We start from the raw sequence: 26,147 nt of genomic DNA on the forward strand, positions 1-26,147 counted from the left end.
AATGAGGGGCAGTGGCCCTTTATAAGGCCTCAGAAAACTTCTAAGAGGGCCACAGGAGGACTTAAAATAATTTATTTTTACTAATGTATTTCAATATTATAATGAATATATTACAACAATTTAATAAAAAAATGCTTAAACGTCCCATTATAATTATTATTATATATTTTATATATTATGTCTTTATATTTAGCGAGGCGCTTGTTATCTTTACTGGTGAGTGGAATTAGAAAGTCTGAAAACCATTAGTATACAGGATCACAATCACTGTTGTTAAATTGATACATTATTGACTGTCTCAAAGGCGATTTTTTTTTTTTTTTTACTAAAAACTAGCCTTCGATTTGTAATTATTTTTACGCATAGTGTTTTTTTTTTTTTTTTGCAAAATTCAATTTAGAACTCTATTTTAGAAATATCCTAATAGCCTATTTGTTAAAGAAATCCATTAGTCCCGCCTCCCAGCTGGGATTGGTTAACAGAACTGTCCGTCACAGCTCCCTGTTGGAGTCGTCGCGCATCACATTCAAGCAAATGACACGCACAGAGTTAAAACAAACTGAATGATCCCACAGAATACACACAATAATATAATTCAACGAGGCAACGCTTAAGAAAGGTAAGGATGTTTACTCATCAGTTCTCGTCATCCCGAAGTTACCATTGAATGTAAGCATGCAGAATTAATGTATTCCTACAAATTGTTTATAATATAATTTGTTCAGATATCAATAGACAAATCTTGATGGTGATGAATCTGGCGTTACTGCCCAGCAGCGGTTGTTATGGAAGCGTGTAAACTACAATTCATCTCTGGCGCAGATACGAGCATCATCTCATTAAAAATTAGGCTGCTGTTACTGTTAGGCTACTTATATTTTATAATTATATTGCACAGACCTAAACTACACTCTAAAATGCGACACAAACGTGCGTGGTGTCACCTTTAGTGACTTGAGATGCGTTTGAAATAAAGATTTACCCTTGCAGAGTAATTTATTGGAAGTAATAATAATAATATAATACAATATTTCATATTTAGTTTTGCTATTATTTGTATAGATTTATTATATTTTTTATCATCCCTTATGACTGAACATTTGTAAAACGAATTTAAAATCCTCTGATTAAATGGCATTTGTAATGAACACGATTTTAGTCTTGCATTTGGGAATGTGTTGGGTCTACAGAGGGCCTCTGGTTTAAATAAAGCCATTAGTGTTTGAACAGTACAGGTGTGTGAATCCCAAATGCCTCCTGAATAGAAGTATTAATTTACTGAAAATATTGTAATTTATGATATTGAATGATCCTTTCTAGTTTCTCACAGATTGATGTCAACTTTTGTTCGGGTTCCTTTGATGACTCCTTAGTTGGATGACATGAAACATGGTTTTAGGTCTGAGATTAAAGCTGCTTTGATGGGTTGGGAATACATTAACAGGGCACAATGCAACGGAAACAGCCTTTTTTGTGGTTTCATCGCATAATCTGCATGTTTTTTTCCCTCAAAGGTCCAAACATCAATTGAACTCCTTAATTATGTTCCTTATTTAAGGACTCATTAATATGGACACATTCAGACATGTATCAAAATCTGAATACATGTTCTGAAGCATGTGTGATGCTTGTGGTTTTGTGCATTTTTAATACAGTTATGTAAAATTAATAGCATTATTTAGAAAGAGACAGTAACCAGTAGTAGAGCCTCTTCAAAATATGATTATGAATGTCATCCATACTCTGTCATTAAAGCGATAGCTCACTGAAAAAAGAAAATAATACTCACCCATGAGTTGTTCCAAACCTGTATGATTTTCTTTGTTCTGCTAAACACTGAAGATATGTTAAAGAATGTTGGTGACCAAACATTTCACAGTAGCCATAGACTTCAATAGTGTTTAAAAAATACTATGAAATTCAATTGCTACCCACATTCTTTAAAATATCTTCATTTGTGATCAACAGAAGAAAGAAATTCATATGGGTTGGGAACGACGTGTCATTTATCAAAATAGTAATCCTATTTCATTTTTGTGTGGCTGATCTGATAGCAAGAAAATGACTTGAAATTTGGTAGTTGTAGCTACAGGATGGAAATTCCAGATTGGCACCTCTGGCCCCCTATTGGCCCTGATCTTTTCACTACTGAGCTCTTTTTTCCCCTCTCTGTCCATGTGTCTCAATCAAAACACACACAGGAGGGCTTTGTGTAGCTGAGGCTGTGAGTGTGAACACAGAAGCTGCTTCTGAAATCGCATACTGAGTAGGTACTTCATTTGATTTGGGACTTACTTCATGGCTGTTAAAAAAGGATGCTCTATATAATATAAACATAATCTGGATGTACTTCATTTATCATGTTGTCATTGTCATGTGACTTGTGGTGTCATTTGCGTCGACATCTCATGTGGACTTATGGAATAGTAAAGTGTTCAGCAAATGCACATTTTGGAATATCGCCAGAAGTAGGTCATCCTTGCACTTTTTGCCTAATATTTTGTGAATAATACTGTGAATTCGGACATACAGCTCCTTTCACATACTGCTTTTTCCTTACTATATAGTAGAGACGTAGGCATATTGGATGTTGTGAGGAAAGTCATAGTGAATGAGTAATAATTACTTTATTTAATTCTACTTTATATAAAATGTATACCTGCATTTAGAGCCAAAGGTTTTACTAACTGTACCCTGTACATGCAACAAGGCTTTTTCTGACTCAGGGTCCACTGATATCCCATGTGTTTCGTGTTTATCTTGTGTGTAGATCAGTAGAAATGGCCCCTGTGGACAACGCTTAACGCTTAGTCAGTGCTTCTGTCCCATGGGGCGTGAAAGGAGTCACACAGTTGATGTAAGAACCGCATTCTAAATCCTGCCTATGAGGCTCATGCTAATGGTGCTGTGTACCAGAAAGGAGCTCAATGATTAACTATTTGCTTGTTTTAGTAATTGATATTGAAGTTGGGGATTTAAAAATGAGAAGATTTTCAATGTAAAATACGTCTAAATCCCCTTAATTTTTTTTGTAAAAATTATTTGTTGGAGAATAAAGCAGTTAAACCTATATTGGGCCTAACCGTAAACAAAGGCAAGCACTATTATTTCACATGAGAAGAGGGTTTAATTATAGAGGCACAGCAAAAAAATAAAATAAAAATAAACTTACAGAATAAATAAGATCAGAAAGGTGATGGTGGAAAAAGGTGAGAGAGGAAGATCATTGAAAGGATCGTTTCAGGATTTCTGCTTGCTTTACTCTTTAAAAGAGAATTCTGTCAGCCGGTGAATCTTTTCAGCTCCTTCAGCAATCAGCAGCAGCACACACACACACACACACATATGCAGGAAGGTGTTTGAAGCTTGAGGATTTGAGTATTCATGAGAAACATCACTTTGATTTTGTGTGCTGTGCCTTGGTAAATAGAGCATGTGAAGTAGGGCAATCAGAACGATATCAAATATAAGGAAGGTCAAATATCTGTATCAGACAGATGTGTTTTTTCAGCCATCTGGTTATTTGTTCTTGCTACCATCCAACTATTTATATAAGAATCAGTTTAGCAATCAGTATTCAGGTAATTTTTGGCATACTTTTTTTATTAATTAAAAAAAAAAAAGACTTTATTTTCCATCCATTTTTAATAAATGCTGTTCTTTTGAATTTTCTGTTATCAAAGAATCCTGACAAAATGTTATGGTTGTCACAAAAATATTAGGCAGCATAATTTTCAACATGGATGATAATAAAAAAATATTTATTAAGCAGCAAATCAACATATTAGAATGATTACTGAAGGATCGTGTGACGCTGAAGACTGTAGTTGCTATTACAGGAATAAATTACATTTTAAAATATGTTCAAATAGAAAACAGCTATTTTAAATTAAAAATAATATTTCACAATATTATACATTATTTGTAATGCAGACTTGGTGAGCATAAAGACTTATTTAAAAAACGTACAGACTAAAAACTTTTGAACGGTAGTGTATTCTATAATCAGGGTAGTTGTGCGTATAAACCCATTGTCTCTGAATGCTTCGTGCTGACGCCAGAAGAAGTAAGCTCTTGTTTTGAGTGAGTGAATGAAGGCGGATTAAATCTGCTTCTCAGAAAGATCTGCTGATTGCGTAAAAGAGTCTTCGGGTTCTTGTTCAATTGTCAAATCGCTGATCATTTATGGCAGTTACACAAGCAAGTATAATACACACACATGTAAAAATATAAACCTATAGGATTGTTTTGTCACTTTTTAATGCCAAAACCTGCGTTTTTTAACACTTGGTCAGTTCCAAAGCACTTTCAAAAGATCTGATTGGTTTAGCTATAACTCTATAATGCTGATGCTCAAAAGTTAAAACAAAAGAATAAAGTTTGGCTCTATTGCGTCAAAGAACCCTGTTGAAAACCAAGCTCAGCAGCTTATCTCAGCATCGCCGCGCTCCTCCACCTGCAAAAAACACATCTTCACACCTAAAGGTTTCTGTGCAGGTGCAATGCTCAACAGTCCTGTGTTCACACCTGAACACACCTGGTGTTCTTTGATCAAGAAATCAAAGAAATCTCTTTAGGGAGATTGTTACAGGAACTACATCAGCAAACTCACCCTAATTGCATCCTGAAACACACACAAACGCACACATTGAGTCACATTTGTAGGAAGATATATAATTTAGTTCAAATTTAATTATATAAATTTTTTTTTTTTTTTTTTATTCTTGTCATTGGAGCCTTAAAATTATTAATTTAATTGTAAATAGTTCAAATGATTTAACAAATGCTGCAAATGCATCAATTTTCCACAAACATGCTGGTTTACACAAGCTAAATAATTAAAAAAAAAAAAGCTAAGGGTTTACCTTAAGGAAAGGTGACTTAAGGACAGGGTCAAGGCAGTGTAATGGTCTTGATATATTCTTTGTCTCTCTTTCACCAGGTAAACGGGAATCTTTTAGTTTAGCCTACTGTTTAAATTGGAGACTTAAGGGCCACTAAAAAAGGCACGGATTAGGATCTCTGTACACGCTAATCCCAGAAAGAAGACTGTAGAGTGAGTCAGAAGCACCAAAGATACACACCGAAGTGAACAAATGAGAGGGAGTGGCTGTTTTCCATGTGGGACCCCATTTCTGAATGAGCCACCAGGCAAAGATGTTAAATGAGAGAAGCCAGGGCCACCGAGAGTAACGTGGAGCCTTGTTATAGCCGCCAGGCAACAATCACAGCCCTCATCGCTCTCAACGCTGATCCGCGGTCTATTTTTATCATTGAGACAGCGCACCAATTAATTCGGGCATTTCTGATGATGTTCAGGGAGATGTAGGACTGAGGGGAAGGAACAGCACTGTGCACCGGACGACCCTAAACATCTACTCCTTTGTACTTTGATATGTGTATAAGCTTGGGTTGAGATGTGGCGATAATGAGCTAATTTTGGAACTTGACACAGACGTACAGGACAACATGTGAAGGTGAGGACTATCCATTATTTGCTTTTGTAATGAAGAACGGTCCCTGTGTTGTGCATTTATTTTATTAAAGTGTGTTTATAAAATAACTATTTATTACTAACTATTTATAAATATAAATTATATTGTAAAATATTTTTATTTGTAAATGTGTGTTTGTGTGTAGAGTTATTTATTTATTTATTATTTAATTACGAATAAATACTTATGTGTATTACAAATATAAAAAATAATAATTAGAGGTTTAGTTAATTATTATTGTATATAATAATTTTATTTATATTTGTAATTATGAATTAATATGTGTGTTAGTGTGTGTGTGTATATATAATAAATATAAAAAATACAATTTTGTATAATAATGTTTTTTTATTTGCTCCTTGATGGATTTGTTTATAGGCAGAGGTTAAAAAAGCAGGTTCTTTAATTGTGTATCATTTCATATCTTCAAGTGGTGCCTTAGTTCCAGGTCTCCTGCCATGAGCTAAGCCCCCCAGTGGCCTGTGGCAGGATGACTGCTGTGTACCCGGCTGGGGGGGGCTCCGTCGGGGTCTCAGAAGTGGCCACGGGTCCCCAGCGTTATGCCCGATGGAGCCGACAAGACAGCTCCGACATCTGCACGGATGACGAGGGGACCCAGCCGCGCCGCCTCACTCCACTGGAGAAGCTCAATCTGGACATGTGTCAAGATGAGAAGATGGTGAGAGAGCTCACTGTGGGCCGCCGCATCGGCTTCTACAAGATACGTGGCGAAATCGGCTGTGGAAACTTTTCCCATGTCAAGCTGGGCATCCACGCTCTGACAAAAGGTACATGTCAGTTAAAAGACTCTGAACTGAATTCTGAGTAATTGGTACATATTCTTTGACTTTATTGAGAAGTTTTCCTCACAAGGAGGCTACAATATTAATAGACTTATATTAGAGCAGCTCACTGACACTGTAAAATTTTATGATCCGGGGATATTCCTATAGCTCACTGACACCCTGTAAAGTGTCTGGAAATGCACATTTAGAGGCTTGTTTTGTAGTTGCATTGATCTTGAATAAGAATAGCAAAAATAAAGTAATATTGTCAAATATTCTTGCCATTTTAAAACGGCTCTCTATTTTAATATATTTTAAAATGTTATTTATTCCTGTGATGGCAAAGCTACATTTTAAATGGTCACTTTTCATTATTTTTATGAAATATTACCCCATTTTATGAATTATATACCCCAAACTTTTGAACAGTGTTGTAAACGTAGTTTTATTAGGCTATGTTGAATCAGATATATATTTTTTTGGATATTAAAATGATAAAGTAATTGTGTAAATTCTAAAGTAGTTCATTTTTTGTACAATTAATGTTATAATTAATAATAATTATTAATTTACTTTCACTAAACATGTTGAAAATTGTGCAAAATCATATATATTACAGCTCACCAATTTAGAAGACATTTGGTCCAAAACGTAGTTATAGTTTGTATAATATATTAATATAAAATGTGGGTTTCAAATAACATTCTCACTAAATATGGGTTAAAACTACATATTACAGCACTCTGGAATATATATAGCAATAAGTTTGGAAGGAAAATGTTATTTGAAACGCATTTTATATTAATGTAATATATTTAGTGATGTTAAACTATTAATCACGATTAATCATAATATATGTATGTGTACTGTGAGTGTATATATATATTTTTATTTTTATGTATTATATACACACACATGCATGTATATATGCATATTTCAAAAAAATAAAATTGTTTAGATATCAAATATATTTATATATAATATAAATTATATGAATATAAATATAGACATGTAATTAAAATATATACTGTATGTTTGTGCATTTATATATACACACAGAACACACATATATATTATGCAAACAAAAACTTTTTTTTTGGATGCGATTAATTGTTTGACAACACTAAATATAATATATGTATTTTCTACTTTTTTTGGCTATATGCGTATGCTTTTTGCTGAGTGTTATTGTCTTGATGAACATGTGTCATGAGAGTCCAGTTTACATGGATAATGTGGGAAGCATGCCCTCGGTCAAAGTCAACCTGAGACAACTTGTCTGTTCCAGACTCAGATGGATGGATTTTAGGTGTCACATTTCTGTTGAGACCTTTAGAATTGCTGTAGACCTCATCAAAGATGGCTGTGTGTAAAGGATAGGAGGTTGTGGTGTGCCGTTACAAAGCCATTTGTGAATTAATGCGCAGAGGATTTGTAGTGCTGCAGCAGATCTTGAAGAGAGGGTGTAGAATGACATTCCATATCGCATGGCACCATATCTGATACCATTCTCAAATGTCTTTCCTTTATGACAGTTGAATATTACTGCTGTTTGACCAAACAATTCTTATATATACTGAAATTAGTAGGAATGCCTATGTCCCACAGTGTTTTCTGAATGAGAAACTCCTGTAGCTGAAACTTTATGTTGTCATCCACAGACAAAGTAGCCATCAAGATCTTGGACAAAACCAAGTTCGATCAGAAGACGCAAAGGCTGCTGTCCCGGGAGATATCGAGCATGGAAAAGCTGCACCATCCAAATATCATCCGTCTGTATGAGGTGGTGGAGACGCTGACCCGTCTGCACCTGGTCATGGAGTACGCAAGCGGAGGAGAGCTCTACACGAAGATCAGCACAGAGGGGAAGCTCTCCGACCTCGACAGCAAGATTGTCTTCTCTCAGGTTCTCTCAGCTGTGAAGCATATGGTGAGATGTACATGATGCAAAAAAATAGAATTCAATGAGGGAAATCTGTTATAATAGTGGGCTGCATGTTCACAGGGTGCAAACTTATTCTCATTATGATTCCTGTTTTCCTGACCTTTAAAATGTGGCCGATTTAAGCCATTTCATGCCAATGTACTTTTTCGGTTTTTCTATAAGACACAGTTTGAAGGTCAGTGACACAATGACCATTTCTTGTCAGAATTTATTCAGAAATACAACAGTACAATGAAAATGCAGTTCATTCATATGATCTGTGATCATTTCTGATTTTAAATACATCTGCATGTATTCATCTTTCATATATATAATATATATATATATATATATATATATATATAATACACATTTTAATCTTATTTGATAAATGCATCTTTTAATTTTTTATTAGGTTGTTGAAGTCTTTGAAAATGAAATTGTAAACTTTAAGTATTTTATATTCATATAATATTATAGTTGGTAATTATTAATTGTTTACTTTTTAAAATGTTGCATCAATAAATAATTATGTTGGAATAAATATGCTGAGAGTTGTGAAACTATATTTGAAGTTAAATATCTAGTATATAAAACTATATTAGGATATATTGAATTTAATTAAATTTTCTTAAAATATTAAATTGCAGAATTTCTGAAGTATTAAATATTTTTAATATATTATAATTGAATAATTATTATTATTTATTTGCTATTTTGAGTGGTGTAACATGACAAAAATGTAAAAGAAAACATAATAAAAATAAATCTGCATTTTTAGAAGACTGCTACATTTGATGTAAAACAGTGGTGTACCTCATATATAAATGAAATAATAGTTAATAGTAGTTTATCTTTCTTATTTTGCAGCACGACAATAACATCATTCACAGAGACCTGAAAGCAGAGAACGTTTTTTACACCTGTAGCACCTGCGTTAAAGTTGGAGACTTTGGCTTCAGCACCGTCAGCCGCCGCGACGAGACCCTCAACACCTTCTGTGGTTCTCCCCCATACGCCGCTCCTGAGCTCTTCAGGGACGAGCACTACATAGGTGCTTGCGTAGACATCTGGGCCCTGGGGGTCATGCTCTTCTTCATGGTGACCGGCAACATGCCCTTCCGTGCGGAAACGGTGGCCAAGCTGAAGCGCTGCATCCTTGATGGGACGTACACAGTGCCTACTTGGGTGCCGGAACCTTGCCAGAAACTGATCTGCGGCATCCTGCAACCCCAGCCGTCTGACCGTTACACCGTAGAGCAGATGATGGGTTGTGAGTGGCTACTGCCGGTGGAGTTTTCCAAGGCCATGGAGCCCTTCAAACTGGACCCGCTCCATCTGGCTGAGTCTAAGCCAGGGGAGCTTGAAGAGCATGAGATAGAGGTGAGGAATGCCCTGGAGGCTCTTGGCATCACCGCAGACCACATTCGTAACAACCAGGGCAAAGACTGCAGGAGCTCTATCACTGGAGTCTATCGAATCCTCTTACACCGTGCACATAAACGACAAGCAGTGGAGAGCATGCCAGTAGTTACTCACGTAGTGAATGGAACTGAAGCTAAAAAGTACCATCTGAAGACATACAGGAGCCTTAGGCATACGTCTAAACTCTGCATCATTTTGTGATGTTCAGAAAATGAATAAATAATAATGGACAGCTCACAGGAGCTATAGTTCAGGTAGTTATATTTGATATACCTCTTTTGTTATCTTTTTTCAATTGAAAATGAGATCAGTGAATGCCTTTAATAAAGTAGTCTTTATGAATGAATGGAAAATATGATTGTTTACAAGTGAGTGAGTGCAAGACTTTTGTCTTAATGTCATGGAATGGATGTCATGTCATAAATGTATTCAGTAAATGTAATAAAAGTGCTTTGGACTGCATTGTTTCGAACATTCACTTTGCAATATGCCTCTAATATATAGAAAACGTACTATACTTAATTAAGATATATAGGCTATATATATATATATATATATATATATATATATATATATATACACACACACACACACACTATATTGCCAAAAGTATTGGGTCACCCCCTTCTAATGAACATGTTTGACTACTTTAGTAATTTCTGAGTACAAATCTTAATGTTTAAGCATATAATGATATTCTAGGGAATTGTGTGCTTCTAATTTTATAGCAACAGTTTGGACAGGACCCTTTTCTATTCTAACATGACAGTGTCTCTGTGTATAAGGCACGGTTCAAAAAGACATGATTGATTGAGTCAGTGTGGAAGAACTTGACTGGTCTGCAGAAAGCCAAGTCCTAATCCCAGCTGAACTCCTCTGGTGTGACTTTAAATGCAGACCTTGAGCCAAAAACTCATCACCAAACACCAATGACTTGTATATAGACACTAGAAGGACAAAAGTGTTGGGACACCCCCTTCTTTAGAACAGAAAAAGACACTAACAAAACTGTGGCAACAAAGATGGAAACATAATTCATGTATTTAAAAATTGTATTTCCATCTCTGTTGCAACAGTTTTGGATGTGTCTAAAATGACAGTACCCATATGTACAAGTCATTGGTGTTTGGTGATGAGTTTTTGGCTCAAGGTCTGCATATAAAGTCACACCAGAGGTGTTCAGCTGGGATCAGGACTTGGCTTTCTGCAGACCAGTCAAGTTCTTCCACACTGACTGAATCAATCACGTATTATATATACATATATCTATCTATATATATATATCGTAATTTATATAAAGTAGTCTATATATATACATTTATCGTAATTGAGTATTGTACATTTTCTAGGATTTTTGGATTTAAATTTACAATAACATTTTTACAGTCTTCCTCATAAATGGCGTATTCGAGGCATGACATTTTACAGTAAAACTCCCAGGAAGCCTTTCGCAGAAGACGTGCACGTACTGACGCGCCCGTACGTGATGACGCAATTTTTGCCTCGTTGGAGGGTGATTTCACCAGGAACAGGACAAAGAGAGAAGGCACTTCCTATTTGTTGTATTTGTCAATGTATCTTATTTCGGTTTAAGATCATCAGAGGTAAGGGTTTATTTAAAGCATTTTAGATACATCTGTGAGGTCGACTTTGCTTTCCTCAATATGGTTATTGTAGAGCTGTCAAATGTCAGACCTGTCACATGCTTTACCAAATCCTTTATTTACTTCCTATAATATATTCCATTTGTCATAATTCGGTTGTTCTGTTCTGTTAGACTTTGTTCTGTATTTATTATTTTCAGTATTATTAATAGCGTTGTTATTAGCGTTATTATCAATAAATCTGTTGGTTTTGATTGCTTCTTATGTCCTCATTTGTAAGTGGCTTTGGATAAAAGCGTCTGTTAAATGACTAAATAAATAAATAAATTCTACAATACTGTGTTGTATATGTAGCAAGTCAGATCACATAACCAAATCTGTTATCATCTTTGCACTAGTAACATTATTATTTGCACTGAGCTAAGAAGAGCTTTCACCGTGTTGCAGTAGTATTTCCTGCAGGGTTTAATGAGTTTTAAAACTATTTGTCACGCACAGTATAATCATTTTATGTTTGCGATTCTGACTGCTGTTGTGTTTAAAACGGAAATGCAGTCACATGATGAGTGGGCGGGGTCTGAACTTGAGCTGTCAGTGCGCAGATCTGCCCTGTTTCTTATTGTCTTATTTGATTTCTGCTTCTCTAAATCATTGTCAGATGTCAGTAAGCGAGGATATGGAGAATACAGACCTTCTTGGTCTAATCTTCCCAGATGAAGACCCAGGATATGGCGATCTGTTCCTCACAGATGGGAATAACTTGCTTGATGATTTGCTTTCAGAGCAAGATGTATGTAACCTTCACATTCAGTGATCTACTGTAAATCTAAAAATATAATTTCATGTTTTTTTGTTGTTGCTTTGTTCTGTCACGTAGAAGCTATAATATAGTCTGATAAGAATATGATAAGAAAATCGATAAAAATGAAATACAACGGCACCTTTTATAGTATTATGCAATATAGTGATTAGATAAAATGCTTTAAACTTGTCAAATGCTGCATGGAGTGTATTTTATGGAATATTAATGTATTATATATTTTGTATAACATGTAATATTAAAAACAAATTATAGATAGAATAACTAGTGATTTGATTGTTGCAGATTATATACATTTAATTATTGTAACAATTATTTATTTAAGTATTTGTAATGTAAATTTATAACAATTAAATACATTTGATTTATATAATAATAATAATTATTATTATTGTGCATGATAGACAGACAGACTTTATTGGTGCAGATTTAGTACATTTATTGTTAACAATTGTATATATTTATTTTGTATAATAATAAGTATTATTATTAACTAAATAGAAATCATTGTTGTACAGTATGTAGATTAAATAGACAGACTAAGAAACGCTTTTATTGTTGCAGATGCTGAGTGGAATGGATACAGAGGACTTTCTCAGCAGCCTTCTGGGTGAGGAAGAGGACGGCCTGACTATCAACTGCTTATCTCAGTCTCCTCACGGCAGCGACAGCGGCATCTCTGAGGACACCACTCCTCCACACTGCCAGAGTCCACACGATAGCAGTGAGACAGACACTGTCCCCAGTCCAGGCGTCGAGCCTCTGCTTTACTCCGAGTGGATGACGGAGAGCTACGAGGCCCAGGTGGTGCAGACAGACCACTGCTACACCCTCCCACAGGGTACAGACGCCCTGCTGAGCGTCCGATCAGAGAACCCAGAGTCTGATGTCTTCATAGATGTCGGTAAGGTCTCGTTGTGGTGTGTAGAGACATGAAATATTCTTGTTTTTTGTTCAAATGGCTTATTTAAGTGTCCCAACTTAAGATAGATTTTCTTCCTGTCAGATGATTTGGATATGGATATGGATGATGGCTTCTCCCCTGAGCTGCCCTGCTCACTCACGATTGAAGACTCCACACAAAGCAGTAAACCAGACAACCAGGTACATTAAAATGATTTTAAGAAAACAGCAGATTGTTACCATGACAACTCAGATCAGATATAATGTGTGCATATTTTTTTTTCCAGTTCCAGTTCAAAGAGATTGTTTTGACTGATGAGGAGAGGAGACTTCTGGCGAAAGAAGGTGCAACCATTCCAGCTCATATGCCTCTTACAAAGGTAAGTGAAGTGGTTTCTGATTTATGATGGTTTCATATTGAAGCCTTGCAACAAATTTTGAAACGTAACATGATAGTGTTCACTAAATTGTTGTGTCTCTTTAGGCAGAGGAACGGACCCTGAAGAGGGTGAGAAGAAAGATCCGCAATAAGCAGTCTGCTCAGGAGAGTCGCAAGAAGAAGAAAGTTTATGTTGATGGCCTAGAGAACAGGTTAGTGTAGAAAGATAACTCTCATAATGTCTCTCAAAATACAGGAAGTACTTAACTGTAAAGGCATGATTGCACAATATACTGAAAATTCAATGATAATCGTTATAGGTCAGTTGATAATTAAGCTGTTATTAATTCAATGAATAAGGTGTCAGAAATGAATGATTATATATTGTGCAAACAAAAGATGTAATACTGAATTGTTTTTGTGATTTACATTATCAAAAGTTCAAACGTTTGGGGTCTCGTTTATATGATCAAAACTACAGTACAAACAGTAATATTGTAAAATATGATTACAATTTAAAATAACTGTTTTCTATTAGAATATATTTTAAAATGTAATTTATTCATGTGATGCAAAGATGAATATTCAGCAGCCATTACTCCAGGCTTCAGTGTCACATGATCCTTCAGAAATTATTCACATTCTTTCCCCCAGGATTCTTTAATGAATAGAAAGTTCAGATAAGCAATTATTTGAAATAAAAATCTTTTGTAAAATTATAAACTTTTTCACTCTCACTTTGAATTTCCTTATTTTAATTTTCTAATTTTCTAGTAATTTCCTTAAGAAAATCTTACTGACCCCAAACTTTTGAACAATAGTGTAAATTGGAATATTTTTGTAAAATTTAATTAATTTTTTTTTTAAGTAATTGAAATAATATTGTGTTTGTCCATAGGGTTGCGATCTGCACTGCTCACAATCAGGAATTACAGAAGAAAGTTGAGATGCTGCAGAAACAAAATATGTAAGCCTTCATCGTGTGTTTTCATAACATGATTTTAGTGAAGATTATAATTATACTTAATTGCTACTAACAACAATTGTTGGTTTTCTAAGGTCCCTTATTGAACAGCTGAGAAAACTGCAGGCTATGGTGAAAATGTCCACGATGAAAACCACCACGACTAGCACTTGTATTATGGTAAGTATTTTTATTAAATAGAATTTTAATCTATCAGTGGGGTTGTACTTCTGTTGAGTTGGTTTTATTTGAACACATTTATTGGTCATAAATGAAATATGATGCATGAGTGTAATGCGAACTTTCTGTCTTACATAAATACAATGGCAGTGTGACGTGTTTTCTGACCTTTTCTGTTGTCACTTTTTCAGGTGTTCCTGCTTTCTTTCTGTCTGATCATTTTCCCCTCAGTCAATCCTTTTGGCAGCAGCAATCAGAAAGATCTGTATACATCATCTACAGGTGAGCACAATGTTTGCCATTGCTTCCATAGGGTGCTGAGGAATGTTGTCCTGCTTGTTATTCTGCCATGTTTTGTTGTACTGTATTGTTCTACGTAATATATGTTCTAAATAATGCAGTTTCAGTAATCAAAACCAGTGAAATTTCACAATTCTTGATCTTAATTTAATATAGATTACTAATATGCTAAAATCAATAACTAATATTGCTAGGACACCGGCAAAGGATATAAGTATCACGTTTTATTTTTATTTTTTCCTTTATATGTTTACTATTGAAATGTTGTTGTTGTATGCATTTGTCAATTTTATTTAATTTCTGTATTTTCTTAAATGGGTGCGTATAGAGTATTTACAGAGTGTTAACTTTTAGTTTTAGTTACTTTTTCTTATTTGTAAGTCGCTTTGGATAAAAGTGTCTGCTAAATGACTAAAAGTAAAAGTAAAGTAACTAAAGTAATATGCCAATAAACACAGTTCCTTTGTTAAAAATGTGTTAAATTGCATTAAAATTAATAGCATGTGAGCTTTGAATATTTCTCAAGTAAACACTTTTTAAAGTTATATATAAATAGTCTTGTAATTGTCAATAAAAAAGCAGCAAAAGAAATGCAAGGTGCTTTTTTACCCATCAGTTTTCTACCTAAGCACTGGTGCTTTATGCATAATTAAAAAAACATGTTTTTTTCCTCTGCCTTTTTAGGAATGTCTCGAGCCCTGCGGTCTTATCCAGCTATCCTGAAAGACGACATCATATCCACGTCTGCTAAAGAAGTGCCAGAGCAGGATGTCCTCCTCATGGCCACTGTAGAGAATAAGCTGTTGTCCGGCGCTCAGAACCACACACCTGACTATCAGCGGGTCGAGCAGTCTGACTCTGAGTCTGGTGTCAACAGCAACTCCTCTGCTGACTTCCCCAGTCCTGCCGAGTCAGATCTCAAAGCAGACGCATCTCTCTCTGAGTCCCACAGGAACTCAGCAGCGTCTCCGGGGATCTACGACAGCCAGAGCAAAACCAAGGAAAGCTGGATGGAGCAGAAACCCACGTCAGTTATAATACAACAGCACCGATCTGATGAAATGTAGGAGAGCATCTAAAACAAAACTTGCTTTGTTTTAGATGAAATATTCAGTATAGCCATTTTTTCTTCATTATAGCATCGCAGCCTGACCCTTTTTCCTTAATTTTTACATGGATCTACTGTCATGCTATAATAGCACTTTTTTTATATACCCAGCCATTTGTTAGGACATCATTGTTCTATTCATCTGCATAAATTATGATTGTTTTTCAATGGAAACGTGAAGGAGTCATATTGTTTTGAACTCTGCATTGCGTCCACATTGAGTTTTAGTACATTCAGGAAATGTTTTAATTTGTCTGTATTACTTGAGACATTTTAGGACTTTTGGGCATCTAGTAAAATATTATTTTCAGTTTTTTAGTAAGGGAGCCACATGCTTAAAGAGATTCTACTACTGAAAAATGATCAGTCCTAGTGATATTGTATTTAGAAAAGAGGAAAAATATTTTTTTCTGCTTGTGCATTATCTGTGGCTTAGAACCCCTTCCGTTAAACCGCTGTAAATTTAGCTTTAAATGTACCTTTTAGAGGGGGTATAGTATTGCACATATCCACACAATAATACAATGCTTATGTCTATATATATGTATATACATATGAAAATAATTAATGATCTGCTGTGTCAGAGAAGCATTTTTATGTTATTTTTATGTTGATATTTTGTCTTTTAAAAGACTTCCTTTTATTACAGTCTTTTTTAATGATTTCTTGTAATCTTTGGTCATATGATGCACTGATGTATCTGTAAACTTGGAATGTTCATAAACTTTGTTTCTGTCGTGATCATGTTATTAATTAAAAGATTATCAGTTTACTACAAAAAATGCGTTTTTGTCATTCATTACAATGAAAATTTGCTACAAAAATGTCAACGAACGATAAAATAATAATTATTACACTAGATATGATGCATATAATGGCACTCATATGACCGCTGGGATTCTTAGAAAGTGATCTATACTAGGTCAATCATGTCTGAGCATGTTACCACAGTCGTGTCCTTTTTCTGCTGATAGAAAAAAATGCAAATCAACACAAGATAACCTATAAAAAACATAATTATCCTGTCTGACTTTAATGCAAATGCACTAGCAAAAACTGAGATGTAAATCTGCACCAATCTATTGACACTCGCAACGCACACGAAAAAAGTCATAACCTCAAAAAAGCTCATCAAGGATATAAAAGTACAAAATATAATTGCTTACAATGTTAAAAGTCAAAACGCTTAAATGTATTTGCCCAAGAGTAAATTTTAAGGGGAATTTAAATATCAGTGGAACGCTGATAAATCGGTTTATTTCCTCGTTGTATCTGCAGATGGCGCCACAACATCTCGAATCACTGTGCTATCACTGGTTCTGCACAGGTGCTTTTAGAGAACAATAAATCTATTGATATGTAGCTCCACATTCGATCATCAGTTGTACTGTGTTTTACTTTGGTATCGTGTATCAATACCCTACGGGTTTGGTTTCAGATGCATAAATTTGTGGAGTGTTTCAGCTTGAGCAAATAATCATCCCTGCTATTTGAGCTGATGAGCAAGTGGATCTTTTGTATCTGTATGGTGTGACTCACTGCTACATTTACAATACTCTGTGTGACAGCCGCTAGATGGCGCCTAACACACACTTTCTATAGTTCTAAATCTTTCATAAACCCCAAATCTCAGTGCTTTTAAAAAAATATTGACGCATTAGTTATTACATCGTTTGGCATATTAGGAGAGACGTCTCTAAAAGTTGCAAGTAAACATAGATCAAGTCATATCTACTCCACCCTGCAGTAAAAATCAGTTTAAGCCAGGTTCCCTCACGATTAAAATGGTTTTCTGCTAGTCCTCCATCCTGACTATCTCGAAGTGCATACAATCCCTCTAAAACCAGTCTGGGAGACCAGTTAAGACCAACTAAATAGACTGGTCAGCAGGCAACTGCTTACAGAATTACAGAACTTCAGGCCAGTTTGAACAAGACTTGACTGTCTACCATCCTAACTACCCCAAAAATGCTTATATACCCCTCTACTTCCAGGCTGCTCAGCAGGTTACTTCTTACGTATTTAAAAAGAGCTTCCAATAGCCTAGACCAGTTTGAACAAGACTTGATGTTGTAGTCCGATATGTGCAGCGATGCTGTTTCGAGATGTTACTGAATAATTGATTAATCTCTATTTACGGGAATAGCATTGCCCACCGTTTTAGATGTGGTACTATGAGCTAAACAGGCCTGGAGTGAAGTTTTAGTTATCTGCTATTTGTATGTATGCACTCAACTGACTGACTTCAAAGAAGCTGGAACAAAAGTTTTGGCTCTTGGTCTCACTGGGACACACTTTCTGGAGGCTGCAACAAAGCCAGGGGCAGGTGGAACATGAGGCTATTATTCCTGCTTTAGGGCCAGCCAAATAGTCATTAATAGGCACACGACAAAGACACGTAAATTAGGATGACTCCTTTACAAATGCAAAAGAGTGGCGTGTGCCTCACTTACCAGTCTTTGTGTCTGTGGGGTTGGTGGGGGTCATGTTTTGCTTACATTGTGGGGACCAAATGTCCCAAGGACACTGCTGGATTCATGGATGGGACATGGTAGCTGGTTTGAACTGGAGCAACAACCACAAGTCAACAACCTGAATTCAGCTACATTGAGAGGACCAGCCCTATGATGAAAATGTCCAAAATAAATATACTAATTAAAGTCTTAATGAGACTCCAAATATTTTTCTGTAAGCGTTAGTTAGATTAATGGACATATAATTAAATCAGTTTCTAAAAAATTAAGGTATACTTGTTAACCACATTAATTCTGCCAATAATTCCTCTTCCTAGATGAAGGATTAAGTAATAAAATGAACTCAACAACTTCACGCAGTTTGTACTCAAGAGCACGAGCCGTACTTTGTGTTGTTGATGGAGTGATATTTGAATACCCACGTGGGCTGTTTACAGTCAAGGCGCTTGCATCAGAGTAATTTGCATACACCCGTGCCGCCAGCCAATCAGAGCCGGGTATGAGCGGAATGCCCGCCCACTGCCGAGAAACTCCGCTCATCTCGTATAAAACACGGAGAGCGCTTAACACGGCATTAAAAACTCACCCCTCACCGCAGAGAAAACGCACGCGAAACGCGACCTAACGTGGATTTAAACAATGACTTTTGAAGAATTTAGTGGACAAGATAACGCAGCTGCTACTGGCGATAGGTGAGTTTCTTATTCAGTAGATGTTGTTTTCGTTGTTTGCGTTTATCAAATGAATACTACGTAAAGTAGGCTATATGTACTAATACGCTGGTTGTGTTCTCCAGAATGCAGGGTGCAGGAACGGCATTAGAGAAGCTTCTGGTCTCTGCTAAGAAGCAGGACTGCCTTACCGTTGGGGTATATGAGTCTGCACAAGTCATGAATGTGTAAGTGTCTGTTTATTTATAACTAAAAGTGTTGCTTTTAGTATGCATTAGGTCCTTAGACACTGAGAGGGTGGCATATGGAAATGTCTTTTAATTACCTAGTCTTCCTAATAATGAATAATTGGATGCATCCTTATGCATATATGCAAGCAGCACACGTTGAACTGTTCCCTAATCAATGTATCTCCTTTATGCAACCTCAGTGACCCAGACAGCGTGGCTTTTTGCGTCCTGGCTATGGATGAGGAGTATGAATGTGACATCGCCTTGCAGATCCACTTCACTCTCATCCAAGCCTTCTGCTTCGACAACGACATCAACATTGTTCGTGTGAATGACATTGAAAGTCTTGCTGACATTGTGGGCAGCGATCAGGATGAGGAACCTAAGGACCTACACTGCATACTTGTAACGGTGAGTAGCTCAAGTCCTCTTTACTGCATCTACACCTACACTTTGTAAACGCCTACATTTGCATTACATCTGCATGTCATACTAATATCGCTTCTTCTTTTTTTTCAAAAGAGCCCCAATGCTGACTCATGGAAAGATTCTGCTCTTGAGAGATTGGGCTTGTTCTGTGAGGAGAGCCGCAATGTCTACGAATGGGTGCCTACTATTACTCTGCCAGAGCGCTGATAGGAGATGGCTTTGGCACGTGAATGAAACCAGAAACATGTCGAAGATGTCCAACCTAAAGGGTACACCGGTGCAAAGCGAGAAAGCTTTGAGATATTGTCTGGATTACCCTCACAACTGGGAAGATAAAAGTGGACTGACCCAGCGTACGGTTGGCCGTCCTGGAAAAGCTGATGTTCAGAATCTTTTTTTTGGACGAGCATGGAAAAGTCAAGTCTCCTGTGCCACTCAAGTCTGTTGTGGTGGAGACGATAGGAGAGAAAAGGACAGGTGGACTGTGAGAGCACGTTTATGAGATTGACGGCGAAGAAGAGTCTTGGAATTGGTCTTCTTGAGGAATGAAATGTGGATTTTAAAGAGGAACTATGTTTAAGTGACATTTTGAAGATGTTTCGAGGTCCAATGGGTACTTGGGATGTTGTTTGAAAAATATTACATGGACACTAGTGTAATTTGTCTGTGATATCCTGGGGGAAAAAAATATGGATTTTCTTGTCATGAAGTTGTGCTCTTTGTCAAATATTCACAATGCAATGTAAAAATTGTGGTGAAGAAACCACCATTTCTGCAATGAATTTTAAAAATAAATACCTTAAAAATGCAATTATTGTATGCTTTTTTTTTCAAAGTTGTCGGCTTTCAGCAGTGTGATTTTATTTTCATCCAGTTACATCAGAGGATATAACAGTCTACAAAAGAGAAAGAGGTTGCGAATGCACTAGAAAAACTGGCATCTCTCCAAGCTCTTCCTGACCTTTCACCACCCATGCACCAGCTGCTTTCTTTAAACGGCTTGCTCAACTGAAGGGCCCCCTCTGCAATGGGGGACTGACTTCTGTCATGTGTAGGTTTTGCACCATCCATTTGGAGCAGAGGCAGGGTAGAGCCAGACCCGTTACATGACTAATTGAGCTGAACTTGCCAAACACAGTCACAACTAAGCTGTCTTGACAGTAAAGGTTACAATATAACGGATGGTTTTAAATCTAATATGCACATTTTTATTTTGCATTAAATCAAATTATAAAATTTAATAATAAAAAATATACATTTTGCACAAGCTGAAGTACATTAGCAGCAAGTTAATAGGAATCCCATTTCCTTGCTTTACTAAGTCGATTCAACTCATTTACTGTGTGCAAATGGTTTGTGGTTTACTAGAGAAAGGGTTCTAAACTACCAGTAAGACAGATACTCATTTGTGGTTTGTTTGATCTCTAGCTACGCTGTCCAGTCAGCTTCGCGCTCAGTCTTACAAAATTACATCACTGGAAATTTTCTGAACAGAAAGCTGCAAGTGTTTTACAGCAAATACTTGCACCAGGTGTTGTGTACCGATGGCAAATGCCCGAAGCATGTGTATCCAAACTTAAAAGAGCATTTCAGGTAGTGCCTGAAAAGTCTTTGTGAACTTGAAAGTCAACCGACAAGAAAGCTAAGCTCATGCACGCACAAAGCAACACACACCTGCTTTTGAAAACAAAGAACCGCAGACAGAGGTTTCACAAAGAGAATCTTACACTCCTTGGATATTAATTGATCTTTGCAGTTTACTTTCATTAACTAATGACAGCTAATGCATTGAAGTTAAGAAACTGGGTCAATTGCATTGGAGGTTCCATGGAGATCCCCTTCAGGTCATTCTAGTAACAAAGACCCACAAACTTTTTCTTTGAAAGGAGTTTCATGTGCCTTGTTTCTACTCTAATACAACTTCAAATATCTTAATTGTGAAAAGTGGGAATATTAAATTTCACTGTGTGCTTCCTCACTACATGAATCAGAGAGCAATTAAAAAGCAAACAGACAGACAGTTAAAAATGGGCTGTTGTCTTTTCATATCAAAGCTGTCCAAGTTTTCTCAGAAACAGACAGCCATTTAAAAAAAAGGTCTTTATGTATGTGTTTTAGAGGTGCAGTTAACATCTTTTTCTGAACTGCTTTTTGTGGGGAGAGGATGGTATCTAATCTAGACTTAATTTCCTTTAAAATAGACAGATTTCACACCTTTTTTAAATCAATGTTGTAATGTGTCTGCCTTCTCTCTGTCTGGTCATTCACTGCGTGACTTAAGCTGCTCACACATCTGTCACCTGCTCAGTGGAGAGTGCACTGCATGTGACTAGCGACAGGCCCTCACATGCTCTCAATATGAAACGCATTTCTCATCATATTTCCGCCCAAAGCGTAGCATTTTTCTCAGAGACCAAGAGACCTTCTGTGAAAACCACACAGTAAAGTTCCACACAATTATTTCAGGAAACGTGAGTGAAAGGTCATCAAACTTCCCTGTGCACAAAGTGTGTTTCAGAGTTTCGGCATTAGACTGCTCACCACCTTGTAAACAGCAATGACTTGTTGCTCCCCACCGATTAAAAATTGTGTGTCTTTTCATTTGTGTTCACAGGTGCACAAGGCTTCAAAACACCAAGAAAAAAACACTTCGCCCTGAAAACCGCTTTGCAGCTGGCTTGATGTCTGCAGTGCACACATGTTCCCCTCCTTTGTAAGCCCTGCAGCTAGTGACTCAACCCAGACAGTAGTACTGGCATCTGTTAGCACCAACGCTAGCTCTGATCACCAGTCACAGACACAGTGTTCTTTGTGTCTAGTGACTCAGGAACAACGAGATGTGAAGTATGAAAGTAGATTTTGGGTTTGAGAGTAGACATCAGAGAAGAAAGTAGATATGAGAGTAGACATCAGCTTTTTCTGAAAGTGCTGTTTTGAACTTATCGGACTTTAGATGCCCTTCAGTGTTACATTTTCACCCATATGGTCATGAAGGTAGACTATTGGTGCGGATACATTAGTGAATTTTCTGTAAAATGTTCACAAGACCAAAAAGTTAGTTGTCTGTCCTCAATAATGTAGATGTATGAAACACTGCTCACACAGAAGTCACTATCAAAGAAGCTTTCTGTTGATCAGTGCACTAATTTTTGTGACCAAATTAATCTGTTGCGAAATTTGCTTGTGGAATTCTTTCTTCCTGATGTGAATGAGGCTTTTGGCAAGACATAGCTTTTTTATCTGGTAAATAAACTTGATGGTTAAGTTTAGAGAGCATAGCTGCATAAATCAGTCTTTTCCTTTTTATAAGGTTAATGTGAAGAAAAAACAGCATTGGACCCCAATGACTTTCACTGTTACGACAAAAACTGTCAGAACATTGAAACTTAAAAAAAACAGGCTCACACAGGTTTTTTTTTTTTTTTTTTTTTGGAGGCGGGGGGGTGGTGAACTATCTCTTCAGAGTTTGCAATATTGCATATACTGAAGAAATTTGTGCATGCTTATACATTGTTGTGAAACACATAAACAGACTTCTTGTTCTTGTTGAATACTTTTTTTCATTCTAAAGAAGTCTGTGATCTCCCTGATTACGATTGGCTGCTCTTTATGTAACCTGTTCTGATCTCAGAGTACATGAACTAACAGGCCCAGAATAGCATTGTAGCGCCTGGGTACAGACACTACATTCAGGCCTAAACTGTGTGGTATGAATGCAGGGCACGCTAGGATATTCATGGGTCACATGCTGCTCAAATTGTTCTGCATTCCTTTTCATTGATCTACTATTAAGGCAGTACTGCAGGGTGGAAGACAACGTCAAAATTCCTTGCATTTTTAGGTTATCTTTTGTAGTCATGTGTCTGTGCTATGCTGTCATTGTGGGAGAGGCATGGTCACAAATTTGGCAGCGCTGCTAATGTTCAAATATGATGCCTAAATATGTTGGTATAAGCATGTATGTCAGATATTTGAGAATGCAGATCTGACATCCACGAAATATCAGAATCAAATGCAGAACTGTACAGACATGAAATGAAGTAGGTATGTTGTGATATCGGCACTATGTGCCTCTCCACATGCCTCAGATATCTGAAAGTCTGTGGCAGATGCCACTGCAGGTACAGCAGATTGCCAAATGTGAGCTACATATGGAGTTTAAAGAAAAAAACTCTCACATAGCTTTCATACAGAAATGCAAGAAATGTCTTCAGAATAATTCAGAGGCCAAGAAAGAGATGTATGAGGTTAAATTCTTGAGGCGTTATTATAGTGACTAAAGCTCTCAGGCACAATGATTTTCTGTTAGTTAAGCTATTTATAAGCTGTGAAGGTGCAGTTATTAGCATAATTTTGGTGAAATTTCACAGGTACAAAATATCCAACATTGTTTCAATGTATTTCAGTGTATTTTTCACACAAAACCCCTGACTGTGCATATTCCTATTGAAATCACTGTATATCACCCACAAAATTTCTCACAAATAATTGTAAGTGTGACCTTAAAGCATTCACACTACACTTTGAGAATGCAAAATGTTGAGGAATGGAAGATAATGCATGGATTTGAGACATGCTATTAAAAAAAGTACTTGACAGTTGACCGTGGAAAGCAATGGACTGTCAAAATGTTAAGAAATGCTCAACTTTATGCATATAAGGAGGGGATTAGCAGCAAATATCTATGAATTTCAGCAATATGTGTCTGTCTTGAGCATTTAGAATATGCAGATTGTGCTGGGGTTTCTGCTGGACAGTGTGTAAATCATATTATTTACAAATTGGATGCATTGCAGTTGTTTTTTGTATGTTAAAGCGTACAGTTTGGATGCTTTGATAGCGAATAGACTTACAAAATTGTATTAAATTGTCACTGAATCTTTACTATGGGCATTGCAGTGGAGGTGTTATAGCATTTTCCCACTGCAGTATAAATACACCATTAAGTGCAAATGCCTTTGATGTGAATGGTCACATAAGGAAGCAGAGAACAAGAGAAAGTGTCAGGATAAATTTAGGTGCCGAGTTTTTAGCAGCTGTTACCCAAAGCATTCTGACTTACTCAGCTTATAGCAGCAGCACACTGTAAAATAGGAAACCTCTGGAGAAGCTCTAGGCATCATTTTAAAAAGGACATATCAGACAAATACCAAACATTAATGCAAAAACATCAAAAAAGGTTCGCTGAGAACATAACTGAGTCACATTTTTACAGTGATAGCATCCCTATCCAGTATTCTATGCCATCATTGATTGCTCCACTTCACTAAGACAAACGTAAGAACACAGGAACAAGTCCAGTCTGTCAGATAAGAGGAATGTTTAAAGTTAACAATATTACAGTATCACTAACTGATTTCTAGTCTGCTTGATTCAGCGAAACAGATTAAAGGGTCTCTCCAATTCACTAGGGATAGTTCCCTAATCCAAAAGGATAAGATAGAACTGTCTTACTGCAAGAAGCAATAGAGTTTAACAGGATTGCACAAGCATATCAAAGGAGTTTAGAAGCCTCACTGACTCCAGATCTTTATGATGTTCTAAGCTCTATAAATGCACCTGCTTGTCATCAAAGACATTTGCTACATGACAAAGAGACAACAGAAAGACAAACAGAGAAACCTTTTAACAGCTAGGCCATTGCAGTGTGATCAACCAAATGACATAATCCATAGATCAAAACGAAAAGAAGACTTGCAGGTGACTTAAATTCTTTTGAATTTATTCTGCACCTTTTGCACACAGGCAAGGGTACAGAGCACAAAGCAAACAAATAAAATAAAATGGGTCGCAGAGAAAAAGGGAAAATTACATTTTGATCTGCTCAGTGTGGGATGGAAAAAGTTTTGTTTTCCTGACAGTTGGATCTGAAAGGTCAGGGTCACCAACTGATGCCCTTGACATGTCCAAACAAGCAATAGTAAACAGTGAGACACTCAAAGCATATTCTCTCGCCTTCTCTCTCTCCTTCCCAGCAATGTCAGTCTGGTATTGACATAGATCCAGTGTAGAGAGGTTCCCCTCCCTTTAGTTAGTAGCTTATAGGTGACATCCTTGGACTGGTCAAAAAGAGTTATTACTGCATATGCTGTACAAAAGGTAACATAAAACTACTTACAAGGCTTTATGCGCACAAGTTATTAGCACCGTTAATATTTTAATGAAACTTTTTAAAATTATATCTTTTTGATTAGCATTTTTTTAATAGTACCCAGTTGGTCTAAATTAAAAATAATAATAATAATATGGAAAAAATAAAGATGCATTTAGATAATACAAATATTAATATTAATACTTATAAATAAAATATTTAGAAATAAAATAAAATATGCAAAATATGCATATGCAACTTATATAAATATGTAACTGTTCCCAGCTGATTCCAAAAATAAACTAGTAAATAAAAAACATTTTAATTAAGTAAATGCATTTAAAAATGCATTTAAATAATAAAAA

The 26,147-nt window shown here is 36.3% G+C and overlaps 3 protein-coding genes across 3 annotated transcripts; all 3 read left to right on the forward strand.

Moving 5' to 3' along the window:
- Positions 1-500: 500 nt before the first annotated feature.
- On the forward strand, positions 501-10,090 carry nim1ka (NIM1 serine/threonine protein kinase a). The gene is made up of 5 exons (XM_079382260.1): positions 501-619; positions 4,943-5,477; positions 5,927-6,283; positions 7,942-8,210; positions 9,075-10,090. Exons 3-5 carry the CDS (start codon positions 5,986-5,988, stop codon positions 9,828-9,830), a joined length of 1,323 nt encoding a protein of 440 aa, XP_079238386.1. The 5' UTR covers positions 501-619; positions 4,943-5,477; positions 5,927-5,985; the 3' UTR covers positions 9,831-10,090.
- A 1,024-nt stretch (positions 10,091-11,114) lies between these two features.
- Positions 11,115-16,663, forward strand: LOC306847981 (cyclic AMP-responsive element-binding protein 3-like protein 4). The gene is made up of 10 exons (XM_079382262.1): positions 11,115-11,233; positions 11,892-12,023; positions 12,618-12,957; positions 13,060-13,157; positions 13,244-13,336; positions 13,441-13,547; positions 14,234-14,302; positions 14,395-14,479; positions 14,671-14,761; positions 15,464-16,663. The coding sequence occupies exons 2-10, from the start codon at positions 11,892-11,894 to the stop codon at positions 15,844-15,846; spliced, it is 1,398 nt and encodes a 465-aa protein (XP_079238388.1). The 5' UTR covers positions 11,115-11,233; the 3' UTR covers positions 15,847-16,663.
- A 2,208-nt stretch (positions 16,664-18,871) lies between these two features.
- LOC306847834 (growth arrest and DNA damage-inducible protein GADD45 gamma-like) lies at positions 18,872-20,500 on the forward strand. Its single transcript, XM_079382017.1, has 4 exons — positions 18,872-19,053; positions 19,158-19,259; positions 19,463-19,673; positions 19,785-20,500. The coding sequence occupies exons 1-4, from the start codon at positions 19,001-19,003 to the stop codon at positions 19,896-19,898; spliced, it is 480 nt and encodes a 159-aa protein (XP_079238143.1). The 5' UTR covers positions 18,872-19,000; the 3' UTR covers positions 19,899-20,500.
- Positions 20,501-26,147: the final 5,647 nt, after the last annotated feature.

This window comes from Barbus barbus (genome assembly GCF_936440315.1).
Source record: "Barbus barbus genome assembly, chromosome: 28".
Taxonomy (NCBI): Eukaryota; Metazoa; Chordata; class Actinopteri; order Cypriniformes; family Cyprinidae; genus Barbus; species Barbus barbus.

Coding starts and splice junctions, on each gene's coding strand:
- nim1ka (XM_079382260.1), top strand. CDS start 5,986: ATGACTGCTGTGTACCCGGCTGGGGGGGGCTCCGTCGGGGTCTCAGAA. Junction 6,284..7,941: donor CATCCACGCTCTGACAAAAG/GTACATGTCAGT, acceptor TGTCATCCACAG/ACAAAGTAGCCATCAAGATC. Junction 8,211..9,074: donor TCTCAGCTGTGAAGCATATG/GTGAGATGTACA, acceptor CTTATTTTGCAG/CACGACAATAACATCATTCA.
- LOC306847981 (XM_079382262.1), top strand. CDS start 11,892: ATGTCAGTAAGCGAGGATATGGAGAATACAGACCTTCTTGGTCTAATC. Junction 12,024..12,617: donor ATTTGCTTTCAGAGCAAGAT/GTATGTAACCTT, acceptor TTATTGTTGCAG/ATGCTGAGTGGAATGGATAC. Junction 13,548..14,233: donor GTTGATGGCCTAGAGAACAG/GTTAGTGTAGAA, acceptor GTTTGTCCATAG/GGTTGCGATCTGCACTGCTC.
- LOC306847834 (XM_079382017.1), top strand. CDS start 19,001: ATGACTTTTGAAGAATTTAGTGGACAAGATAACGCAGCTGCTACTGGC. Junction 19,054..19,157: donor GCAGCTGCTACTGGCGATAG/GTGAGTTTCTTA, acceptor TGTGTTCTCCAG/AATGCAGGGTGCAGGAACGG. Junction 19,260..19,462: donor TCTGCACAAGTCATGAATGT/GTAAGTGTCTGT, acceptor ATGCAACCTCAG/TGACCCAGACAGCGTGGCTT.